The 19803-nt window shown below is 45.7% G+C and overlaps 1 protein-coding gene across 3 annotated transcripts in view; it reads left to right on the top strand.

Annotated features, from left to right (window-relative positions):
• SYN3 (synapsin III) overlaps positions 1–19803 on the top strand; it is a 443027-nt gene that overhangs the window by 362850 nt on the left and 60374 nt on the right. For all 3 annotated transcript variants that reach the window (XM_017652294.3, XM_017652295.3, XM_017652297.3), the window contains exon 7: positions 5335–5397. In XM_017652294.3, coding sequence (XP_017507783.3) covers positions 5335–5397 — 63 coding nt within the window. The remainder of the gene's footprint in view (positions 1–5334; positions 5398–19803) is intronic.

Genomic DNA, 19803 nt, shown 5'->3' with positions numbered 1-19803 from the left:
GAAAGGGGGTGTGCATGGTGTGATGAAATGAAAAGAGACATTTTTGAAAAAAACAAATGTCAATCTCAACCATGTATGTATAGACATGCTTGCAAAGATTGAGTATGATGAGCGATGGGCAGGCAGGTGAGGCCAGTTACCTGGGCTGGAGAGTGGATGAGGGATACGCAAGAAAAAAGATGGTGGCAAAAATAGCAACAGACTCGTGGTGTGATGTTAAGTGAAATGACACATGCAAAATTCTATCTCTTTCTATTATTGCAGAATCTCTTTTTTATTGGACTTATACATGAATATTATAAAGTAATATAGACCAATAATACACTGATCTGATTAGATGCTGACGTCATGGGCAATCCCCATTTTGAATTTCTGTGGCCATTCTAAGACCAATATCTCAATTTAAAAACTGTTGCTTTAAACAATTCTTTTTTCCCAAGAAAAAGAAAAACTCTTGGGGATGTTCCCTCTGTCCGCCACCCCCTGTTCCAGTCCAGGCCTTCCGTGTTGGCTATAATCAATTCTCAACTAGTCTGTGGCTCTTCCGCCTCTCCCACCATCTACCTGCTTTGTATATGTCACTATACAAATACAGTTCATCCTGCCCATAGCTGGCAGGTCCCTCCCCTATTCCAGATCTGAGCTATTTCCCCACGGCCCATCCGAGCAGCATATACTTCTCACATCCCCTTTGAAGGTGCCCAGGAATCCAGCCCCAAATTGCCTTTTCCTTTTCCCAAACACCAGCCCAGAGCCTTGCTGGCCAGTTCTAAAAAGAATGCCGTTCTCAACCCGTGAAAGTAAAAAATGGCAAAGGAAACTTTCCCCTAGAATCAGGAAAATTCATTGCTTCAAAAAATTTGTCAAAATACTTTCTTTGAAGTACTTTTCTGCAAAAGCTCAGACTTTTCTAGATTGACTTTCTGCATCCTATAAATCTAAATACAATTTCTATTCCCATTATGACTGACAATTAATATATTCCTCCAATTTTATTTAAGATATTAGAGAAAGTCACTCTGTGCAAATATATCATTCTATGTAGCCATCATGTCCAACATGGTTTTATTGCAGATAAACTCCTATCAAGTATCATAAAATAAATCCCTCCTTCCTATGGGTCTTTGTTCATTAGAACTCATGAAGAATCAAACACCCACCGTGGGAGACCACGGGACTCTGCACTATTCACCCCTGGAGAAATGCTGAGCCCACCCTCCACCCACCCACAACCTGCTCATCCCTCAGCGTCCTCCGCAAAGACTTCCTTTCCCATGGAGCCTTGCTCATGACTCCACCCACCCCAGACTTGCCACCAGGCTGCCTTGTTCTGCTCTTACTCTGTGCAGCCCGTCTAAGATGAGAAATCTTGTCTCAGTCCCTGTGCGTCCTGCACAGCACAAAACACAGAGCTAACCACTCAGTGCCCAATGCATTGATTTAATTAGATATTATTTTATTGGTCACTATGACTAGGAGAAAGCATTTATTGCACCCCAGATATATGCATATGATCTCCAGGGAAATGTGTGTTGGTAAATAGAGAGCTTGACTGAGAGTCAGAACACGAGCTTGACTTCAGGTTCTGCTATTTGTGGCATGAAAACTCTCAGTTCACTCTTTGGACTTCGGTTTCTAGGACACATGTATTAATTTTCTATTGCTGCTCTAACAAATTGAGCGTCTTTAAAAAATACAGTTCTGCGGATCAGCAGTCCAGGGTGGCATGACAAGGTTCTCAGCTTGTCTCATAAAGCCAAAATCAAGGTGCCAGCATGCTACATTCTCTCTGGAGCTCAAGATTCTCTTCCAAGCTCATTTTTGTTATTGGAGAAGTTCATTTCTTTGCAGCTGTGGGTTTGAGGCCTTGCTGGCTGTCAGACAGGGGCACCTACAGCTCCTGGAATTTGCCCACATTCCTTCTCCCATGGCCACCTCCATCTCAAAGCAGAAATGGTGTCTTTCTCTTGATTTGAATCTCTTCACCTTCCTCTTCTGACATCAGCCTGAGAAGTTCCCTGCTTCTAAGGACTCATGTGATTAAATTAGGCCCTCCCAGATAATCTCTCTGTTTTAAGGTCACCTGCACCATATTGTGAGAGGTACAATCTCATCACATTCAGAGGCTCCGAGATTAGGGTGAGATGTCTGAGGGAGCATTCCTAGAAATTCTATATACCTTGCACGAGCATGGGAGCTAGGCAAGATTATTGCTGAGGCTCTTGCAGATTAAAATTGCCAATTTTGTATCCCTCTGATTTCTCCCTCTGGAAGAGCCCTTGATTTTCCTTTGTTGGGTTCACCTCCCTTCCTCCCATGCTCTCAGATGCTGCCGAGCTGGAGCCTCTGCTCTCATTGCTCCACATCCAGCCTCCCTCTGTTGCTCCCCCTGCCCCACAACCCCAGAGTTACCTCCTTCCTCCCCTCGAATCCACTGCACACTTTGTGTGTGAACCTGCTTTCAGTGCCGAGCAGCTTTGCACTCCTTATTTCATTTCTTCTTCCCCCAACAATCCTGTGAGTTGAGTGCTATCATCTCATTTTGCAGATGATAGGAGAACTGAGGTTCAGAGAGGGTGAATATCTAGCCCAAGATGAAACAGAGAGCAAGTTTAACTCCAACATCCCTGTTCCTTCCAGTACCCATCCATGTATGGGGAAATGATCAGCTTGGGGAGGATGGAGGGGAAGAGAGACCCATGCATTTCTCCTCACCTCAAGCTCTGCCTTGAATTGAGATAGAGATGAAGTCCCAGTAGTGACCTGGGCATTTCTCAGAGGGCTGGAGGTGTCTAGGGTCTATGATGGATGGATGGTGAGATAGTTGTGCTGGGGAACAAAAGCCACTTGGTGAAAATCTCTACCCACTCATTCCATTTCACACTCCTCAGGTTGGTAAAACTGAAGTCTTTCAACCTCAAGTGTTAGGACCTCTTTCCTGCCCCTGAGAGCATAAGTTGGTGCAACCACTTTGGAGAGCCACTGGGCAATAGCTAGCATTGCCCACCCCTGCAGTTCCTCTCCTGTGCGTGTGCCCTGGAGAAACTCCTCTACAGATGCAGACAGGACATGTCCAGGAATGTTTGTACTGGTGTTGTTTGTAATTGGAAAAATAGAAATCGCCTAAATGTTCATCAACTAGAAATGGACAAGTGCTAATGTGTTTGTAAAATAGAATACTACACAGCAGTAAAAAATGAATTTGAGCTGCATATATCAATGCACATGAATCTCACAAATGTACCAAAAAAAGGTTTTACAAGACTATATTTTTTTGCTACCACTTACATAAAGCTTCAAAATGTATAATATATAATGCTGGGGAATCATATGTAATAGTTAATTATTTTATTTGCATTTATTCATATTATTTACTAAAAATAAATACAGAAAACAAGCACAGAATTCATATAATGATTCCCTCTGGGATGGGGCAGGGAGTGTGATAGGAAAGAAGTATATCAGGGGCTTCAACTATTGGGGCAGTGGTTTGTTTCTTAAGCTAGGTGATATCCATAATATTACCCTTTCAGTCTTTTCTCCTATGTGAAATATTTCATAATAACTGTTAAACAGACAGTCGCCATTGGGAAATCTTATCATGTAGCATTAAGTGGAAAGAGCAGGAAACACAACTAGATAAACACTACACTCCCAATTTCCCAACAAATCAAAAGCAACAAATATGGATTACAGAAAGAAAACTAGCACAGAACACAACAAAACTGCTAAAGATCTAAGGGCCATTTTTATTGTCTTCTTTATACATAACAGCATTGCACTTTACTGTGTTTTCCAGATTTTTCAAGTGAGTACCTATCGCTTTTGGAATTAAAATCAAATATTGCCCTTTTTTAAAGATGCATTTGTTCACTCTAGATACAGGACATGGTAATCATAGCCTGAAGAAGGAGGAAAATTTTTTATTCAGCATCCACTGCAGGAAGCGCTATGCTAGACCTTAGGGGAAACCATTCACATGAGTCTCAGGGTCTGACAGACCCAAGTTCAAGTCCCAGTTCTAGCCTTCTTAGCAGCTGCCTTGGGTCTCAATTTTCCAATCTGTGAAGTGGCAATAAAAACACCTCCCCTGCTTGCTTCTTGGAGCCATTGTGGGGGCTAAATGAGATGAGGTCCATCGAATGGCTCTGTGACCCCAGCAGACCCTCGGAGCAGCTGCAGCAGCTCGTCCACCTTCAGCCAGGCTCCAGGCACCAAGAGGGCAGAGCTGGCCTCCTCCTCTCAAGGCGCCCAGAGAGTCAGGGCAGGCAGCACTGTCGGGGTCAGTCCAGGCACCAGAACAGATACCTGTGCAGCATAGCAAGTGGGACATCACGGCCCCCGGCTGGGGCTGATCCAAGTGGATGAAATGATGTTATTACTAAACAACTAAAAGGGATAACCTTTGTCCTCAACAAATTTCAAATATACTTCCAGGTGCCAAGCACACCCACCTCAAACAGCATGAAGAGCCTGAGGAGCGAATGCACGGCCTAGGTTTGAACCTGGTCCCCTTGTGTCCTTGCTGAGTGACCATGAGCATAGACCAGCACGGCCTTGACCTCCTCTCCTCCTGGGTTCATGAGGAGCATGCAGGCCTGGTAGATGTTGCTGAGTGGACCGACTGAGGCACAGGTTCACATCCCTGGGTCGGGCGGTGTTCTCCGAGCTGGGGTGCTGCAGGGAAGCAACCAGACAAGGCTGTTCCCTCTAAAGGAGATCCTACAGGGCGGTTGCTCAGCATGGTGTCTGACACACTGTGGCCAATAAATGCCTGTGTCCATGCTGGATGGGACCACTAGCATTAAGAAATTCATAGGGTGGCCTGGACAGGGCTTGGGGGACGGAATGAGGTTCCAGATACTTGACAGTTGCTGGGAGGATAGTTTAAGGCAGAGCTGTGACAGGCGTAAAGAAGCTGCCCTTCACTGAGTTCTCACCGTGTGAAGGCTTCACACAGTAACTCATTCAGTCCTCATAGCAGCCCTGTGAGATGGTTGCTCATCATCCCCATTTTACAGATGAGGAAACTGAGGCACAGATCCTTATGGTAGCTGACCTGAGTTTGCACAAGTGGTAAAGCCAGGATTGGAACCAGTTGCTTTGCTCTGCCTTACCATCTCTCCACCCTGGTGGATGCACAGGCAGGCTAGTTCTAAGCCTCCTCGGGAAACCAAAAGCCCTGGTGTTTGAGCCTCAGTGGATGCCCATCTGTCCAAGGATCCCTGTGGGGATTCCCAGTGATACCAGATGACCAACTCTTTCTGCTGAAGGGGCAGTTTTGGTGGGACACTCCAGAATGCTAACGAATGATTTCCCTCTTGTCTCTTCCAGCTCACAGCCCCTCACTTCCCTGTGGTGGTCAAGCTGGGACATGCCCATGCTGGAATGGGAAAGGTATGAAAATGCTCACGTTAATGCTCACATGGCTTCCCCAGACCGTCTGTTCCCCTCTCTTTGTCCCCTACCAGCCCCACCTTAGCCCAGCCACCCAGAACAGAGTACTAGAGGAGCCTAAGATGCACTGCCTTCCCCCCAACCCATCTTCCTCCAAGCTCCCTAGCATGGAACACCTCTCCAGCTCTATTTCCATCTTGCTGAACCCTACTTGGAATTGCTAGTTAATTGTTTCCTAAGATTGTGGATTCAGAGAAATGGATGGAAAGCATTTTAAAGCTGGTGATTCTTTGTGCCTGTCATCATCTCCATATCTACACTATAAGCTCGTGTCTTACTTACCTCTTTATCAGCTGCAGGGCTAGCACCTAGAAGGAGGTAGACACATATGGCTCCATGGAGGAAGCTGCTGGAGTCAGTTAGCTTCTGCAAAAGTAAATAATATGTTTTACATAGTCACAATTGACATATTCTGACAAATTATAGTGATCAGATTTTTTTCAGTTACAAGTGTAGAAACTCAACTCAAACTAGGAGACAAAAGATAATTCATTGCTTCAACCCACCAGGAAGTCTGGGAGAGTTTTTGATAGATTCAGGCACAGCTGGATCCAGGAGCTCAAATGGTGTCCTCAGAGCTCAGTCTCCTATAGCTCTTGACTCTGTTCATCTCTACTTGCTGTTGTCTTCAGATAGTCAAGGTGGCTGCGGGTGGCCCACTGTGGTCCCTAAGCTGTCTGTCCCAGTAGAAGAAAGACCCTTTGTCTTTGCAGCCTCTCTCTATAAAATCATGAAGGGACATTGATCCCTTTATGGGTTCCTGTGCCAATACCCCAACAAGCAGACAGGGAGATGTATTCAACCCTGTTTAAACCATGTGGATCAGGCCACTCACAGGAAAGGGAGATTTACTCTTCAGTAAGAGAGACAGGAGTGTGGGAAAGTGTTGGGTGCTACCACAGGTCACCTCTCAAGCCTCTGGCTCAAATAAAACCAAATGAGAACGTGTGGCTCTCAGTGCCTGTCATCGCCACTGGAAGGACCTGAGCCTAAGCACGAGGCCCAACGCAGGGTGTCCTGGATGAAGGACTGCGGGAGCAAGCAGATTACTCGCGCTGAGCAGGCCCAGCCCAGCCATGAGTAATCCTGCCCCTTGCATCTTTGTCCTCTCCACCCAGTTATGCTTTGTATCATCTCTTCCCACCTATCCTCCATCCCCTTCCACAGCAAAGAATGCAAAGGGTCAGGTCAGAGCATGACCCGCAGCAATGACATCTGTGTGAACTTGAGCAAGTTACCAGCTAACCTCCTGGTCTCTTCATCTGCCAAGTGATGATAATTCTAATAACCATCTTTATCATGAAACCTCCCTCTAAAACTCTGCCTTCCTAAAAAGTGCCCATCTAGAGGGCAGGAGTTTTTGCCTATTTTCCGCTGTTGCATCCCTGGACCCAGAATGGCCCGTGGGGCACCGCAGCCTCTCAGCTTGTTGGTTGAGTGGATGAATGAGTGAATCCCTCTTTGGACACCACCCTTTGTCTGTTCCTATCTTCCAACCTCTCCCCAACCCCGGCTTCCTGGCTACAGCCCCCTCCACTCTGCTGGTCTACAGTGCTGAGGCTGCTGCCCTCTCCGGAGTCTGAAACGACCCTCTGCTGCCAGTTCAGCAGGCCCTTTTCTGTCCATATCTGAACTGATCTCTTTATCATTGCAAGCTGCCGGCCATCCCTTCTGTCCGGGAACTCTCTCCAGGGGGCTCCTGTCCATGCCCCTCTCCTGGCCCTCCTCTCTCTCCAACCACTCCTTCAGTCTCCTTAGTCCTTTTCTTCCTGCACCTTCCTTAATGCGTCTCTGTGTCAGCACACACCGATCCCTGATCATGTCCCAGTGCTCACGTGCTGTCCCAGCTCCGGTGCCGGCAGGCCCCAAACACATCTCCGTCTAGAGCTTCAGGCTCTTATGTGCACTTACCGCCCCTACAGCTCCACCACGTGTCCCAGGGAAACATGGGCCTCTGACTGTCCCAGACCACCCCCATCGCCTCCCAGACCGCCTCCTCCCCCTCCTCATCTCCGTTCTCCTCCTCCCGTGATCACCTCTGCAGCAGGAGCCACCACTGCCTTCACTGTCCTGAAACAGAAATCTGGGAGTCACGGGCTCTCCTCCATGTCCAAGTGGTCACCAAGTGTCATCACTTTTCCTTTGTTAATGTTTCTCAAACTGTCCCTTTCTTTCCACCCTTGCCACCATCTTGGACAACTCTGGTAAAGTTAGAGGGTTCCCAAGAACTAAGTTCTGTTTTGAAAGCTTAAAATAATCTCAGACAGGAAATAAAAAGAAGGAAATACTTCAAGAGACGCACACAGTGCTCAAAGGGGGTGGAGGGTGCCTCTGCGAAATGCAGACCAAAAAGGGACTCCCAAAACTTGGAAAGGGTAAAAATCATCTCCAAGGGTAAAAATTGTCACCGAGCAGAATAAACTGAGGTCTGCAAAAGCTCTGACATCAAGGGAAAAGGGTTTTTCTCCTTGTGTTTGAAATGAGAAAACCACCAGGAACAGCCTGGATGTGCCGACTGAGCAGACGGTGTCATACTCACAGTTGAGAGGAAGAAAAACAGAATTGGTACCTTCCCACAGTACTTCTGCCTTCTTTTGAGAAGGAAGATTGTCTGCCTGGAGGCAAGCAAGGAGGGCATTCATTCCTAGGAAGACACTGGTAAAGTTTGTTGATGACCTCAGGGTTGCTGGAAATCCACTAGGACCTCATGCATGAAATTCTGACCCATCCTCAATTATATTTTGCTCCTTTGTTTATATGTATTAATTGGTACCTACTCCACGTTGAGTATCAAAGGAAGAATATTAATTTTGTTTGTCGGGGGTCTGACAGAAGACCGTGCAGTAAATGTGGAGACTGAAGGGAAGAGCTCCTCTCCACCTCGAGGATAGGAAGATGGAAGGAAGTTCTGTGTCAGGCGGACTGTGTGTGGTTTGGTGTGCCTGAAGATGTAAAGAATTCCAACAAACAAGAAAGACTCAAAGATAAGAGATGGACCAACATCCTCCTATATCAAAACAAAGAACAGTGAATGTCACAAGGCACAGAAATAAAAATATAGTGAGACACACTGCAGTTTGGGGCACACTTGGACAGGGTAGGAGGTAATCATGGGAAGTGTCATGAGTTCTCTAGAAACCAGTCAAGCTAGACCAATGGTTATCGCTCAGGGACAGAGGGGATCTGCACCCCAGGGGGCAGTTGGCCATGTCTGCAGGTAATTTGGGTTGTCACAGCTGGGATGGGGGAGGTATTTCTGGCGACTGGCACCTACCAGGTGGAGGCCAAGGACACCGCTGACCCAGAACAAAGAATTACTCAGCCCATCATGTCAATAGTGTCAAGGTTGAAAAACCCTGGACAAAACTTATTTCATTTTCTTTGTTGAAAGTTTTACCAGACTAGTAATTATAGGAAGCAGTGGCTGTGATGGAGCTCAGCATATTTCAAAGCCTGTTACAAGGAATTACAATTAATCAAGATGTTATAGGCTATTTTGGCCCAACTGGTTGGGAAGACTCTGTGTTAAAGTGTTTTTAGTATGGAACTTGAGTAGTATGGAATTTGTGGAGTCAAAAATTTGTTCTCATATAGTGTAGGGGTAAAAGAAAAAGTGTGCAGCATTTCCCAGACTTACCTTCCTCAAAACCTTTGTCTATTTTTATACTGAGATGTTTGTCCTTTGATGCATTTTTAGAAACTCTTCATATATTAAGCACAATCCTTTGTCATATTTTGCAGTTATTTTTCTCCATTTGACAGTTAAATGTCCATTGTATTGTACAGTTTTTAAACATTTCAAGCGGTCTTTTAAAAATGTATTCGAATGTTTCCATATTTGGGAAGCTGTATGTGTACTTGCTAAGGGTGTCGATTGGAATCTAGGTTACACCACCTTTTAGTTATGAGACCTTAGGTAAGCTTACTTAGCCTCCCCCACCTTAGTTTCTTCTTATATAAAATGAAGGTAATAATAGTATCAAAGTCATAAACTGGTTGTGAGGATTAAGGGACATTATGCATTTCAAGCACATAGTTCAGTGCCTGGAACACAGTGGAAACTCAATAAATATTAGCTATTATTATTATTAAGAATGTTCAGACCTGCTCTGGGGACCCAAAATCCAACTGATGTCAATAAGGGAGAATGACTAACAGTATTATCTGTCAGTGACTTTATTTCATTTGGCAACAAGTTCAGTATGAGTCAGATGAGTAAGGAGTTGTCCAAACCTCTAATCCATAAATACTCAATGAATAGATGAAAATGGGCTCAGTGGCATTAGGGAAATGCAAATTAAGAGCACAATGAGACACCACTATAAAATCACCAGAAGAGCTCAAATTAAAAAAGATTAATAATACTAAGTGTTGGCAAGGACATGGAACAGTTGGAACACACACACACAGCTAGTGAAAGTGTGAATCAGTACAACTGGTTTGGAATACAGCTTGATATTCTCCACTAAGTTGAAGTTACACAGAAATTCTTCTATGTATATCCAGCCTAAATGCATGAATGTGCACACCAGTGTTTATGGTAGTTCGTTCCTAATTGCCAAAATGTGGACACAGCCTACCTGTCCATTAATAACAGGATAGATAAGTAAATCACAGTGTATTCAAAAAATGGAAAATTCCCAACAATGAAAATGAATGAACTATGGCCTTATGTAACAACATGCATGAATCTCACACAAACACACCATTGAGTAAAATAAGTCAGGTACAAAGGAATGCCTATTTATATGACTCCATTTATAAAAAATTTTAAAACTAGGGAAACTAAACAAAAGTGTTAAATGGGATACATATTTAGATGATAAAACTTTAAAGAAAAGCAGGAAAATTATCACCAAACAAGAGTGGAAATTACTTTGTGGAGGAGGAGGGAGAGGTCCCAGGGATGAAACAGGTATGGGCTGTTATAGCTCTTGACTTGGGTGGTAGTAATGTGGATGCTTGCTTTGTGATAGCTCCTTGAACTGCATTTTTTTGCACTGTACAATTCTCTATATATGTGTCACATTTTGAAGTAGAATAAAGTTTCAAAAATCTAATCCACTCTAAGGACATATAAGTAGAGATCTTATATCCCAAACAAAGTGGGAATCTTGCACAGTACCAGTGAACCATGGCCAGAAGATTGTACTGGGTTCTGGGCTGTACATCAGCTCTGGGTGTTTGAGAGAGCCACTGACAAATGAGTGTGTCCAGGGGAAAATGAACCGATCAGTGAGGGGAAGAGGCCTCCAGCCTGGAAGGTACTAGAGAGAGTTTAACCAGCATCTTCAGGAACTTGAAGAATTGTCATGGTAAGGTAGATTGGACTGATTCAATATTACATCTCACAGGCAAAGTTGAGACCAAAGTTAGGAGAAAACCAATGTCAATTGTGTTGAAGGAGCAGCTTTCTGACGATCAGAGGTAAATATTAATGAAATGAAGGGCCCTTTGGGTGAGAGGTTCCCCTCAATGCTCAGTTGGAACAAAGATAAATACTCACCTGGGAGTTTCAAAAGAACATAGCAAGCACTGTGTGAGCTCTTAGCCAGAGATGTTTGAAGCCTCTGAAACTGAGACAAATCTGTGCATATCTTTATGTGTGGATATGGTGTGAACTTTTCTAGCAAGAGTCCGTAGATAGCTTCTTTCAGCTTTTCACAGGAGTCTGTGACCCTCCCCAAAGTTAAGACACCCTGGAGATGACTCCTACATTATCTCCCAGTGATGAGAATCTGTGGTTTCGATTAATTTTATGAGCAGTCCGTTGAAAGATGGCACTGTATCGTGTTACCGTCATAGGATTAAAAGTCGAGTTCAAGGCCAACTGCCAGCATAGTGTGGGAGTCAGGTTTGTACTTCATAAATCAGGATTGCTGGTGTGGATCTGCGTTCACCATTTCCTGGATGTGTGTGTGTCCTTGGACAGGCTGCATCGTCTCCAGAACAGAGGCAGTGTCTCCTGGGGCTGTAGTGACCATATAATGAAGCAATCGAGGCTAGGTGCACCCTGGTAAGTTCAGTGGATGGGAGAATTAAAAGCCGGCTACAAATATAAACTGTTATTCTGATTACTTAACTGCTTATCTCAGCAGCATCCCCAGGAGAGGCCGAGATAACAAGCTGACCCCTCCCTGGGAGTTGCCTAATCCTTTTTAAATCAATTCACAGACTCTCAGGGCTGGAGTCCCAGCACCTCATTTAGAAGATGAGGACCTGGGGCCCCAGAACCACGTGTCTTGCCCAAGGCCACACAACAAGGGGACATCCCTAGCAGGACAGGAAGGGAAGGAAGGACCTTTGAGATCTTTCGGCACCATTCCACACTTTAGAGAGAAGAGCAGAAATAATCATAATAACCACAATAATACTAAAAGCTAATGTCCTACAGAGTTTACTCAGTGCCGACACTGTTCTAGGGGCTTCGTGCATATTCACTGAGTACAATCTTTATAACCACCCAATAGTGTAGGTGATGTTGGTACCCCCCACTTTACAGATGAGGGAACAGAGGCACAGGCTACAACCCCTGACAGTCTGGTTCCGGCACCTGAGCTCAGAGAGGGGAATGGCACTGCCATGGTCACAGGTTAACACACCCAGACCCACATATCCTAACGCACAGGGTCATTGTCCATCTAAAAGGGGCCTGGAGCAGTGAGTGACAGAGCTGAGGTGCCCCTGCAGGTAGGTGTCTGTTCTGGGAAGTCGAAGTGGCAGCTCCACAGCACAGTGTCTGGCTCACCCGCGCTTGGCAGGGCCGCTTCTGTCATCAGCTCTGAGCAACCTGAACTCTGGTAATCATCTCCCAGGCTGACTCACTCGGTGAGCTTCCCCAGCACTGTCTGCCTTTGAAGTGGGAGTACTTGGCCCGACAACACGGACATGGGGAGAGAGGACTAGAACATGGGCAGACGCAGGAATGGAACCCGGGACAACACCTAAGAAGCCATAAGGTCCCCCAGCACCTGGGAGATGGCCAGGAAGGAGTCACAGAGTGAAGTGAGGGCAGACGAGGGGCTCCAGCCTGCAAGGGGCTACAGGGAAGGAGGGTTCAAGGCCCCCGTCAAACTGTGAGGAAGAAGAGAGGGAGACCCACACCCACACCACCACACTCTCTCTCACCTGCGCCCTCCCCCATGGCTTCTCTCGCCCACCCCACCACTCCCTTTGTATAACCACTGGGCTGTCTATTCTCTGCTTCCTTTGAGCAGCAGGGGCCCTCAGGAGGGGAGCCGTCGGTCCTTCACAACTTATTGAACATTTTAAGCCCTGTGCCCTTCTCAGAGCCTCTGGCATGAGGTTATCAAGTGCAATACATACCGTCTAGCCTCACTATGCGTGGATTCTGTGTTTATGAATTCACTTACTTGCTAAAATGTATTTTTGACCCCCAAATCCGTTGTTATTCTGTATTCATGAACCCACCTACTCACTAAAATTTATTTGTAGCCCCCAAAACTCTCTGATCATTCACAGACATGTGGTGCAGACCACCAGATACTCTGCCTGTCCCCAAGTGAAGTCAAACAAAGCCCCAGGCTGTACACAAGCTTCCTCTCCATCTACTTAGAGCCACATTTGCACGTTCCTGAGCTTTTTCTTGGTGATTCCATTGTGCAAACTACCCTCAAAATGCAGTGCTGAAGTGCTGTCTAGTGTTCCTAAGGGCAAGAAAGCTGGGACATTTCCTCCAGGAAAAAAATTAATGTGTGAAGTGAGCTTTGTTCCGGCATACGAGATAGTGCTGGTGGCTATAAGTTTAATGTTAATGAGTCAGTACTATATGTTAAATATCTTTACAAACAGAAACACACACATGAAACAAGGTTATGTATTGATCAATTGACGAAAATGTGATGAGAGACTTGGAGGAACCTAACCCTGCATTTCCTCTAGGAGCCATATTTCAGTATTCACTAATTCAGTATTTGCTGCGATGTTATAGAACATAACTACCATGGATCACGCGAATCGGTGTTCTGTGTGTGTTTATGTGTGTGTAGTATCTGTACGTGTATATATCACACACACACACACATATGCACATGTGCTTGAACACACACACACATATTCTGTGAAGAGTTCTAATTGTCTCTCTGTTCCCTTCTTTGGATGCCAAAATGCCATTCCAGGTGCAAACAGAAACAAACTAGAAGCAAATAGAAGTCATTTTATGACTCTGTTCAGCCTGATGTTTGTTGTGGCAAAATCACCCAGGTCATCAACTCATTTTTCTTACAAGAATTGAAGGCCTAAGTCCCTGCTGGTGGTACGTTCTCTGCCAATTCCCACATCACTGCACCATCCTTGGTTGGCGTGGGTTCAGGAAAACTGGGTCCTCCTATCAGTTCCACACTTCCAGGGGCCAGCCGTACCCAGCTGGGCAAGTCATTGAAACTTATAAATGCCGAGTGTCAGATGTGTTAAATATTCCTGATTTTTCTCACCCAATCACTTGGAAGAGCTAATGAGTAAAAGCACATTGAAAAGTAAGACACTCCATGTAAATGTGAGATGGGGACATCAGCAAAGGGGAGAATATGGGCTTTGGACTTAGACCTCCTCTGGTCCTGATCTTGGCTCTGCCATTTGCCAATCTTGTGATCTTGAACAAACTTCTCTACTTCTCTGTAATAACCCAAGCACATTACACAAGAGGATGAACAAAGGAAGAGAGGCAGGGTATTAACAGTTCCCAAGCACCCACACACCAGGGTAGAGATGTCCTGAGAGGTATTTCTGAGCCCAGCGTGGCAGAGGCTCCAAGAGTCATTTTGCCCAAGGTCATATGCAAGTGGTGGAAGCAGGACTCGAACCAAGGTCATCAGGTCCTTCAGCCCTTTTATTCCTGCTGCCTGGGACCCTTGGACATGCCTGGTGGAATCATCTCTTCCTGTTATAAGGCAACCAGCCAACTTATTTGGAGATTTGATTTATAAAGAATTTCACAGGGCTCCACCCAAGACACATGTCAGGACCTTGGAGACCAGCACTGACATTTTCGAACTGCTCTTGCCTGGTTGGATTGATCTCACCGAGGCCTGAAGCCCAGACCAGGAACCCTCATGTAAGACAATGGGAAGAAGCCTCTCACCCCTAGCACTGTGTGTTAAGGACAGTGTGTACCCCACCACCCACAAGCCCTATTTTGTTAAGAGGGACAGAGTTATGAGAACAGACCCAACTGGAAAGAATAAATCACTCGCTCTTAAATGCACTCCCACACAACTCCTCCATGAAAAACAGAGGATTTTTAAACTGATAAATATTAAGAAGCAGTAAGATTTCTTTTTTCTTTTCTCTGTTTTCCTGGCAATGTCTATTGACCCATCTTGGCATTGTATGTCACAAAGGCCAGAGAAGTCATCCCCTTAGGAGCCCCTCAGAAAGAGGAGGGGGTACCCGCTGCGTGTTAGTGGGGAATGTTCTATATAATTCACCACAACCTAACTACCAGTGCCTTACTTTTCCCCCAGCATTACACAATTGTGTGCAATTTACAAAACAGATCCACCCTGGAAGCCTGCTCAAGCTCCAGCTGTCCTTCTGGGTGGATATTGCTATCATGATACCCATTTTTCAGATGAGATAAGCAGAGATCAAGGAGGCAAAATGATTTGCACAAGGTGGCGCACTGCATGTTGTGAAGGCTGCTCATTCTTCCCTCTGGTCCTGGCGCCCAGGCCAGAGGAGGGCGGCCTCTGGACAGTCTCACCAGCCTGTCTGGGACTGTGCGTCCACTGAGGCACTCCTCGGCCAAGATGTGTAGGTGCAGCCCGTTCTTAATTATCAGCAAACAAAAGAAGCAATGTCCTGAAACAAGCAGGGACCGCCTGCCTCGCAAGGCCGCAGCACAGGACAGCCTCCCACCACACTTCTTGGAAGTGAAACCAGGTACATCTCTGGCTTCTTGGAAATAGCTCCACTTGGGGGCAGCTGGCATTGCTGCTGACAAGTGGCAGTGGCTGTTTACTTTGTGGGGGCAGCCAGACAAGGAGGTAAACAGTGGGCTTATTACATTTTGGAGTGTGTGTGTGTGTGTGCATGTGTTTAGGGGCAAGATGAGCAGACATCTTAAATGCAATTCTCAGCAGCCTCTCCTATGCCTCCGGACGGAGGAGATACTATTGGCAGACCCTATTCTCTTGCCTCAACTCCCGGTCTCCAGCCCCAAGAAATTTCCACTCCAACACCCTGTCCCCCAGGAGTGAGGATAGAAGATGCTAGGGAGGCAGTGAGGTGGGACAGTGAATGCTATCTTTCCAAATCATGACACTCAGACGGTGGTTGTTTGGTGGGGTGGGTGGGGTAGGCTGCTAGCAGCTGAAGAGAAGGGCCTGGGGCTTCCGGCCACCCCTAGAGGGAAGGGAGCAGTGGGAAGGGCACCTGATGAGATGCTCTGGGTGTTGGGCCCAGTGAGTGCAGCCCCTGGGGCCAGACAGGCCTGAGCTCCTGGGCATCCTTGCTACTCAAAGCGCTCTCTGTGGAAGCCTCGCTGTCTATCACCTGGGAGCCTCTTAAAAATGCAAACACAGGCCTGGCCTCAGACCTGCTGAGTCAGATTCCGCATCTTAAGAAGATGCTCAGTGGCCTCTCTGCACACCCAGAGGATGCAAACTCAGATGCCACTGGATCCGGGCAGTTACGGTAGTGAGTCAAGAGCCCAGGCGGGGACCGTGAGGACCGAGAAAGGCCAGGCCAGCCTGCACGGCAGCCACAGCTCAGCCGCAGCTGGACGAAGCCCAGACAGCACGCAGCCCAGGGCGGCCTAATCATTTGATTCTTCCATAGGAAGCCAGTTCTCTGGCTCTCTGATATGAATTCTCCTGATTGTAAAATATTGGCTAAAATATTTTGAAATACCATGTAGGCCAAAGTAAACATATCTGTTGGCCGCTAAACACCCTGGGGCACCAGTTGCCTCCAACTTCAGACTCCGGGTGTTGTCTTGCCCTCATTCTACAGGGAGCCATGGAGCCTAATGGTTAAGGCCGTAAGCTGTGCGATGGACCCAGGAGTTCACATCCCAGCTCAGCCACTTCCCAGGTGTATAACTGTGGGCAAGCACTTGACTTGGCGTCTCTGTTTTCTCATCTGTAAAATGGCCCTAATAAATCTCCCTCCCAGGTAAGGCATTGCCCTGATTGAAGGAAAACGCTGGAAATCTGTAGATACTTAAAGATGTTGATTCACTTCTAGAACCTAAATGCTTCCTACACTTTCAGGTGCTTACAGATCCCTGGGATCTTGTTGACATGCAGACTCAGACTCACTAGGCCTGGGTGGGACCTTCCTGGGAGACTGCATTTCTAATAAGCTCCCAGGTGGTGTCAATGCTAGTCCATGTCAGCTGGTTATGCTAGTCATGCTGGTCAGCAAACTCTCAGTACAGAGCCAGACGGTAAATATTTTAGGCTTTTGGGCCATATGGTCTGTTGCAACCACTTGACTGCATTAGCGTGAAAGCACTCCTAGACGATAAGTGAATGAGTATGGCCGTGTTCCAACACAGCTTTATTTATGGACACTGAAATTAGAATTTAACATAATTTTCATGTGTCATGGAATATCGTTCTTCATTCGGTATTTTTCCACTCATTGAAAACTCTTCTTAACTCATGGGACTGAGCAGAAACCACGGCTGTAGTTTGCAGACTGCTGCTCTGGGTCCTCTTAAAATCTGAACCCAGTCAGGCTCCCCTGCTGGACCGTATACAAGCAGCACTCACAACCACGTCCCCTCCTGGCCTGGGCCAGTGCCCTGGACGGCAGGAAGCCCCTTCTGTCACCCTGCACAGTGCCCGGTGGCCTAGGGAGCGGAGGTGTTGCCTTACAGAGCTGACACTTGTCAGGCGCCTCCCTTCCCTTCCATTCAATCTCATGGTCACACTGTAGCTCTGTAAACTTGTGGGCAAAAGAATCAGTGACCCAAGAGCTCAATAACAACAAAAGGAGTTTTGATTTATTAAGGGGAAGAGCAAAGGAAAGGAACCGACAAACTGATAAGCGGGATAATTAGGCAGTTCCTTAAACAGTCTGTCAAACCCTCCCTTGTTCCCATCACTTCCCACCACCCCTTCCGACCCCTGGCAGCATATGACCCAGGCGGCAGGGCTGAGGACATCCTGCGGGCTTTGGGTCTTGGAACCTCAGGGAGATGGGAGGAATGGCAAAGGCTTTTGAGAATTTGAGACCAAGATTCTTGTATTCATTCAACAAATAGTGATAGATTTGGTGCCCAGCTGTTCTGAGTTTTAGGGACTTGATAAATGTTTATTGAATGTTCTGGCAATTATTTATGAATATTTGTTGTGTACACAGAGTGGGCTAGACTCTAGGATGGAGAACTCTTGGTGAAAAAGACATGGCTCCTAAATGCAGGGAATTTACACAAGAAAGACACAGGCTTACATTAGACTACTTCCTGCCCAGGCGTTGGCAAACTACCACTCACAGGCCAAATCCTACTCCTGGCCTATTTTTGTTTGTTTTTTTATTATGGCTTCATTGATATATGATCTTATGAAGGTTTCACATAAGCAACATTGTGGTCACTAGATTCACCCATATTGTCGAGTCCTCCACACACACACCCCACCACAGTCACTGTACATCAGTGTAGCAAGATGCCCTAGAGTCACTACTTGTCTTCTCTGTGTTACGCTATCTTCCCTGTGACCCACACACACCACGTGTGCCAATCATAATGCCCCTCAATCCCCTTCTCCCTCCCTCCCCACCCACCCTCCCCAATGTCTTCCTTTTGGTACTGCTAGTCCCTTCTTGGAGTCTGAGTCTGCTGCTGTTTGTTCCTTCAGTTTTGCTTTGTTCTTATACTCCACAAATGAGGCAAATCATTTGGTACTTGTCTTTCTCCACCTGGTTTAGTTCACTGAGCATAATATACTCCAGCTCCATCCATGTTGTTGCAAATGGTAGGATTTGTTTTCTTCTTATGGCTGAATAATATTCCATTGTGTATATGTACCACATCTTCTTTATCCATTCATCTACTGATGGACACTTAGGTTGCTTCTATTTCTTGGCTATTGTAAATAGTGCTGCAATAAACATAGGGGTGCATATATCTCTTTGAATCTGGGATCTTGTTTTCTTAGGGTAAATTCCTTGGAGTGGAATTCCTGGGTCAAATGGTATTTCTATTTTGAGTTTTTTGAGGAGCCTCCATACTGCTTTCCACAATGGTTGAGCTAATTTACATTCCCACCAGCAGTGTAGGAGGGTTCCCCTTTCTCCACAACCTCGGCAACATTTGTTGTTGTTTGTCTTTTGGATGGTGGCCATCCTCACTGGTGTGAGGTGATACCTCATTGTGGTTTTAATTTGCATTTCCCTAACAATTAGCAATGTAGAGCATCTTTTCATGTTCCTGTTGGCCATCTGAATTTCTTCTTTGGAGAAGTGTCTGTTCAGATCCTCTGCCCATTTTTTAATTAGGTTGTTTGCTCTTTGGGTGTTATGTTGAATGAGTTCTTTATATATTTTGGATGTTAACCCTTTGTTAGATGTGTCATTTACGAATATATTCTCCCATAGCACAGGATGCCTTTTTGTTCTACTGATGGTGTCCTTTGCTGTACAGAAGCTTTTTAGTTTGATTTAGTCCCATTTGTTCATTTTTGCTTTTGCTTCTCTTACCTCAGGAGATGTGTTCAGGAAAAGTTGTTCATGTTTATATTCAAGAGATTTTTGCCTATGTTTTCTTATAAGAGTTTTATAATTTCATAACTTACTTTCAGGTCTTAGGTCCATTTTGAGTTTGCTTTTGTGTATGGAGTTAGACAATAATAGTTTCATTCTCTTACATGTAGCTGTCCAGTTTTGCTAACACCAGTTGCTGAAGAGGCTGTCATTTCTCCATTGTATATCCATGGCTCCTTTATCATATATTAATTGACCATATATGCTTGGGTTTATATCTGAGCTCTCTATTCTATTCCATTGATCTTTGGGTCTTTTCTTGTGCCAGTACCAAATTGTCTTGATACTGTGGCATTGTAGTCAGCTTGAAATTGGGGAGCATAATCCCCCCCAGCTTTATTCTTCCTTCTAGGGATTGCTTTGGCTATTCAGGGTCTTTTGTGGTTCCATATGAACTTTAGAACCATTTGTTCTAGTTCATTGAAGAATGCTATCAGTATTTTGATAGGGATTGCATTGAATCTATAGATTGTTTTAGGCTGGTTGGCCATTTTGACTATATTAATTCTTCCTATCCATGAGCACGGGATGTTTTTCCATTATTATTTCTTTGTGTTGTCTGATTGCTGTGGCTAGGACCTCCAGTACTATATTGAATACAAGTGGAGAGAGTGGGCA

This window comes from Manis javanica, chromosome 10, assembly GCF_040802235.1.
Source record: "Manis javanica isolate MJ-LG chromosome 10, MJ_LKY, whole genome shotgun sequence".
Lineage (NCBI taxonomy): Eukaryota > Metazoa > Chordata > Mammalia > Pholidota > Manidae > Manis > Manis javanica.
Note: the sequence above shows the minus strand (reverse complement) of the source record. Positions and strands in the feature narration are given on the sequence as shown.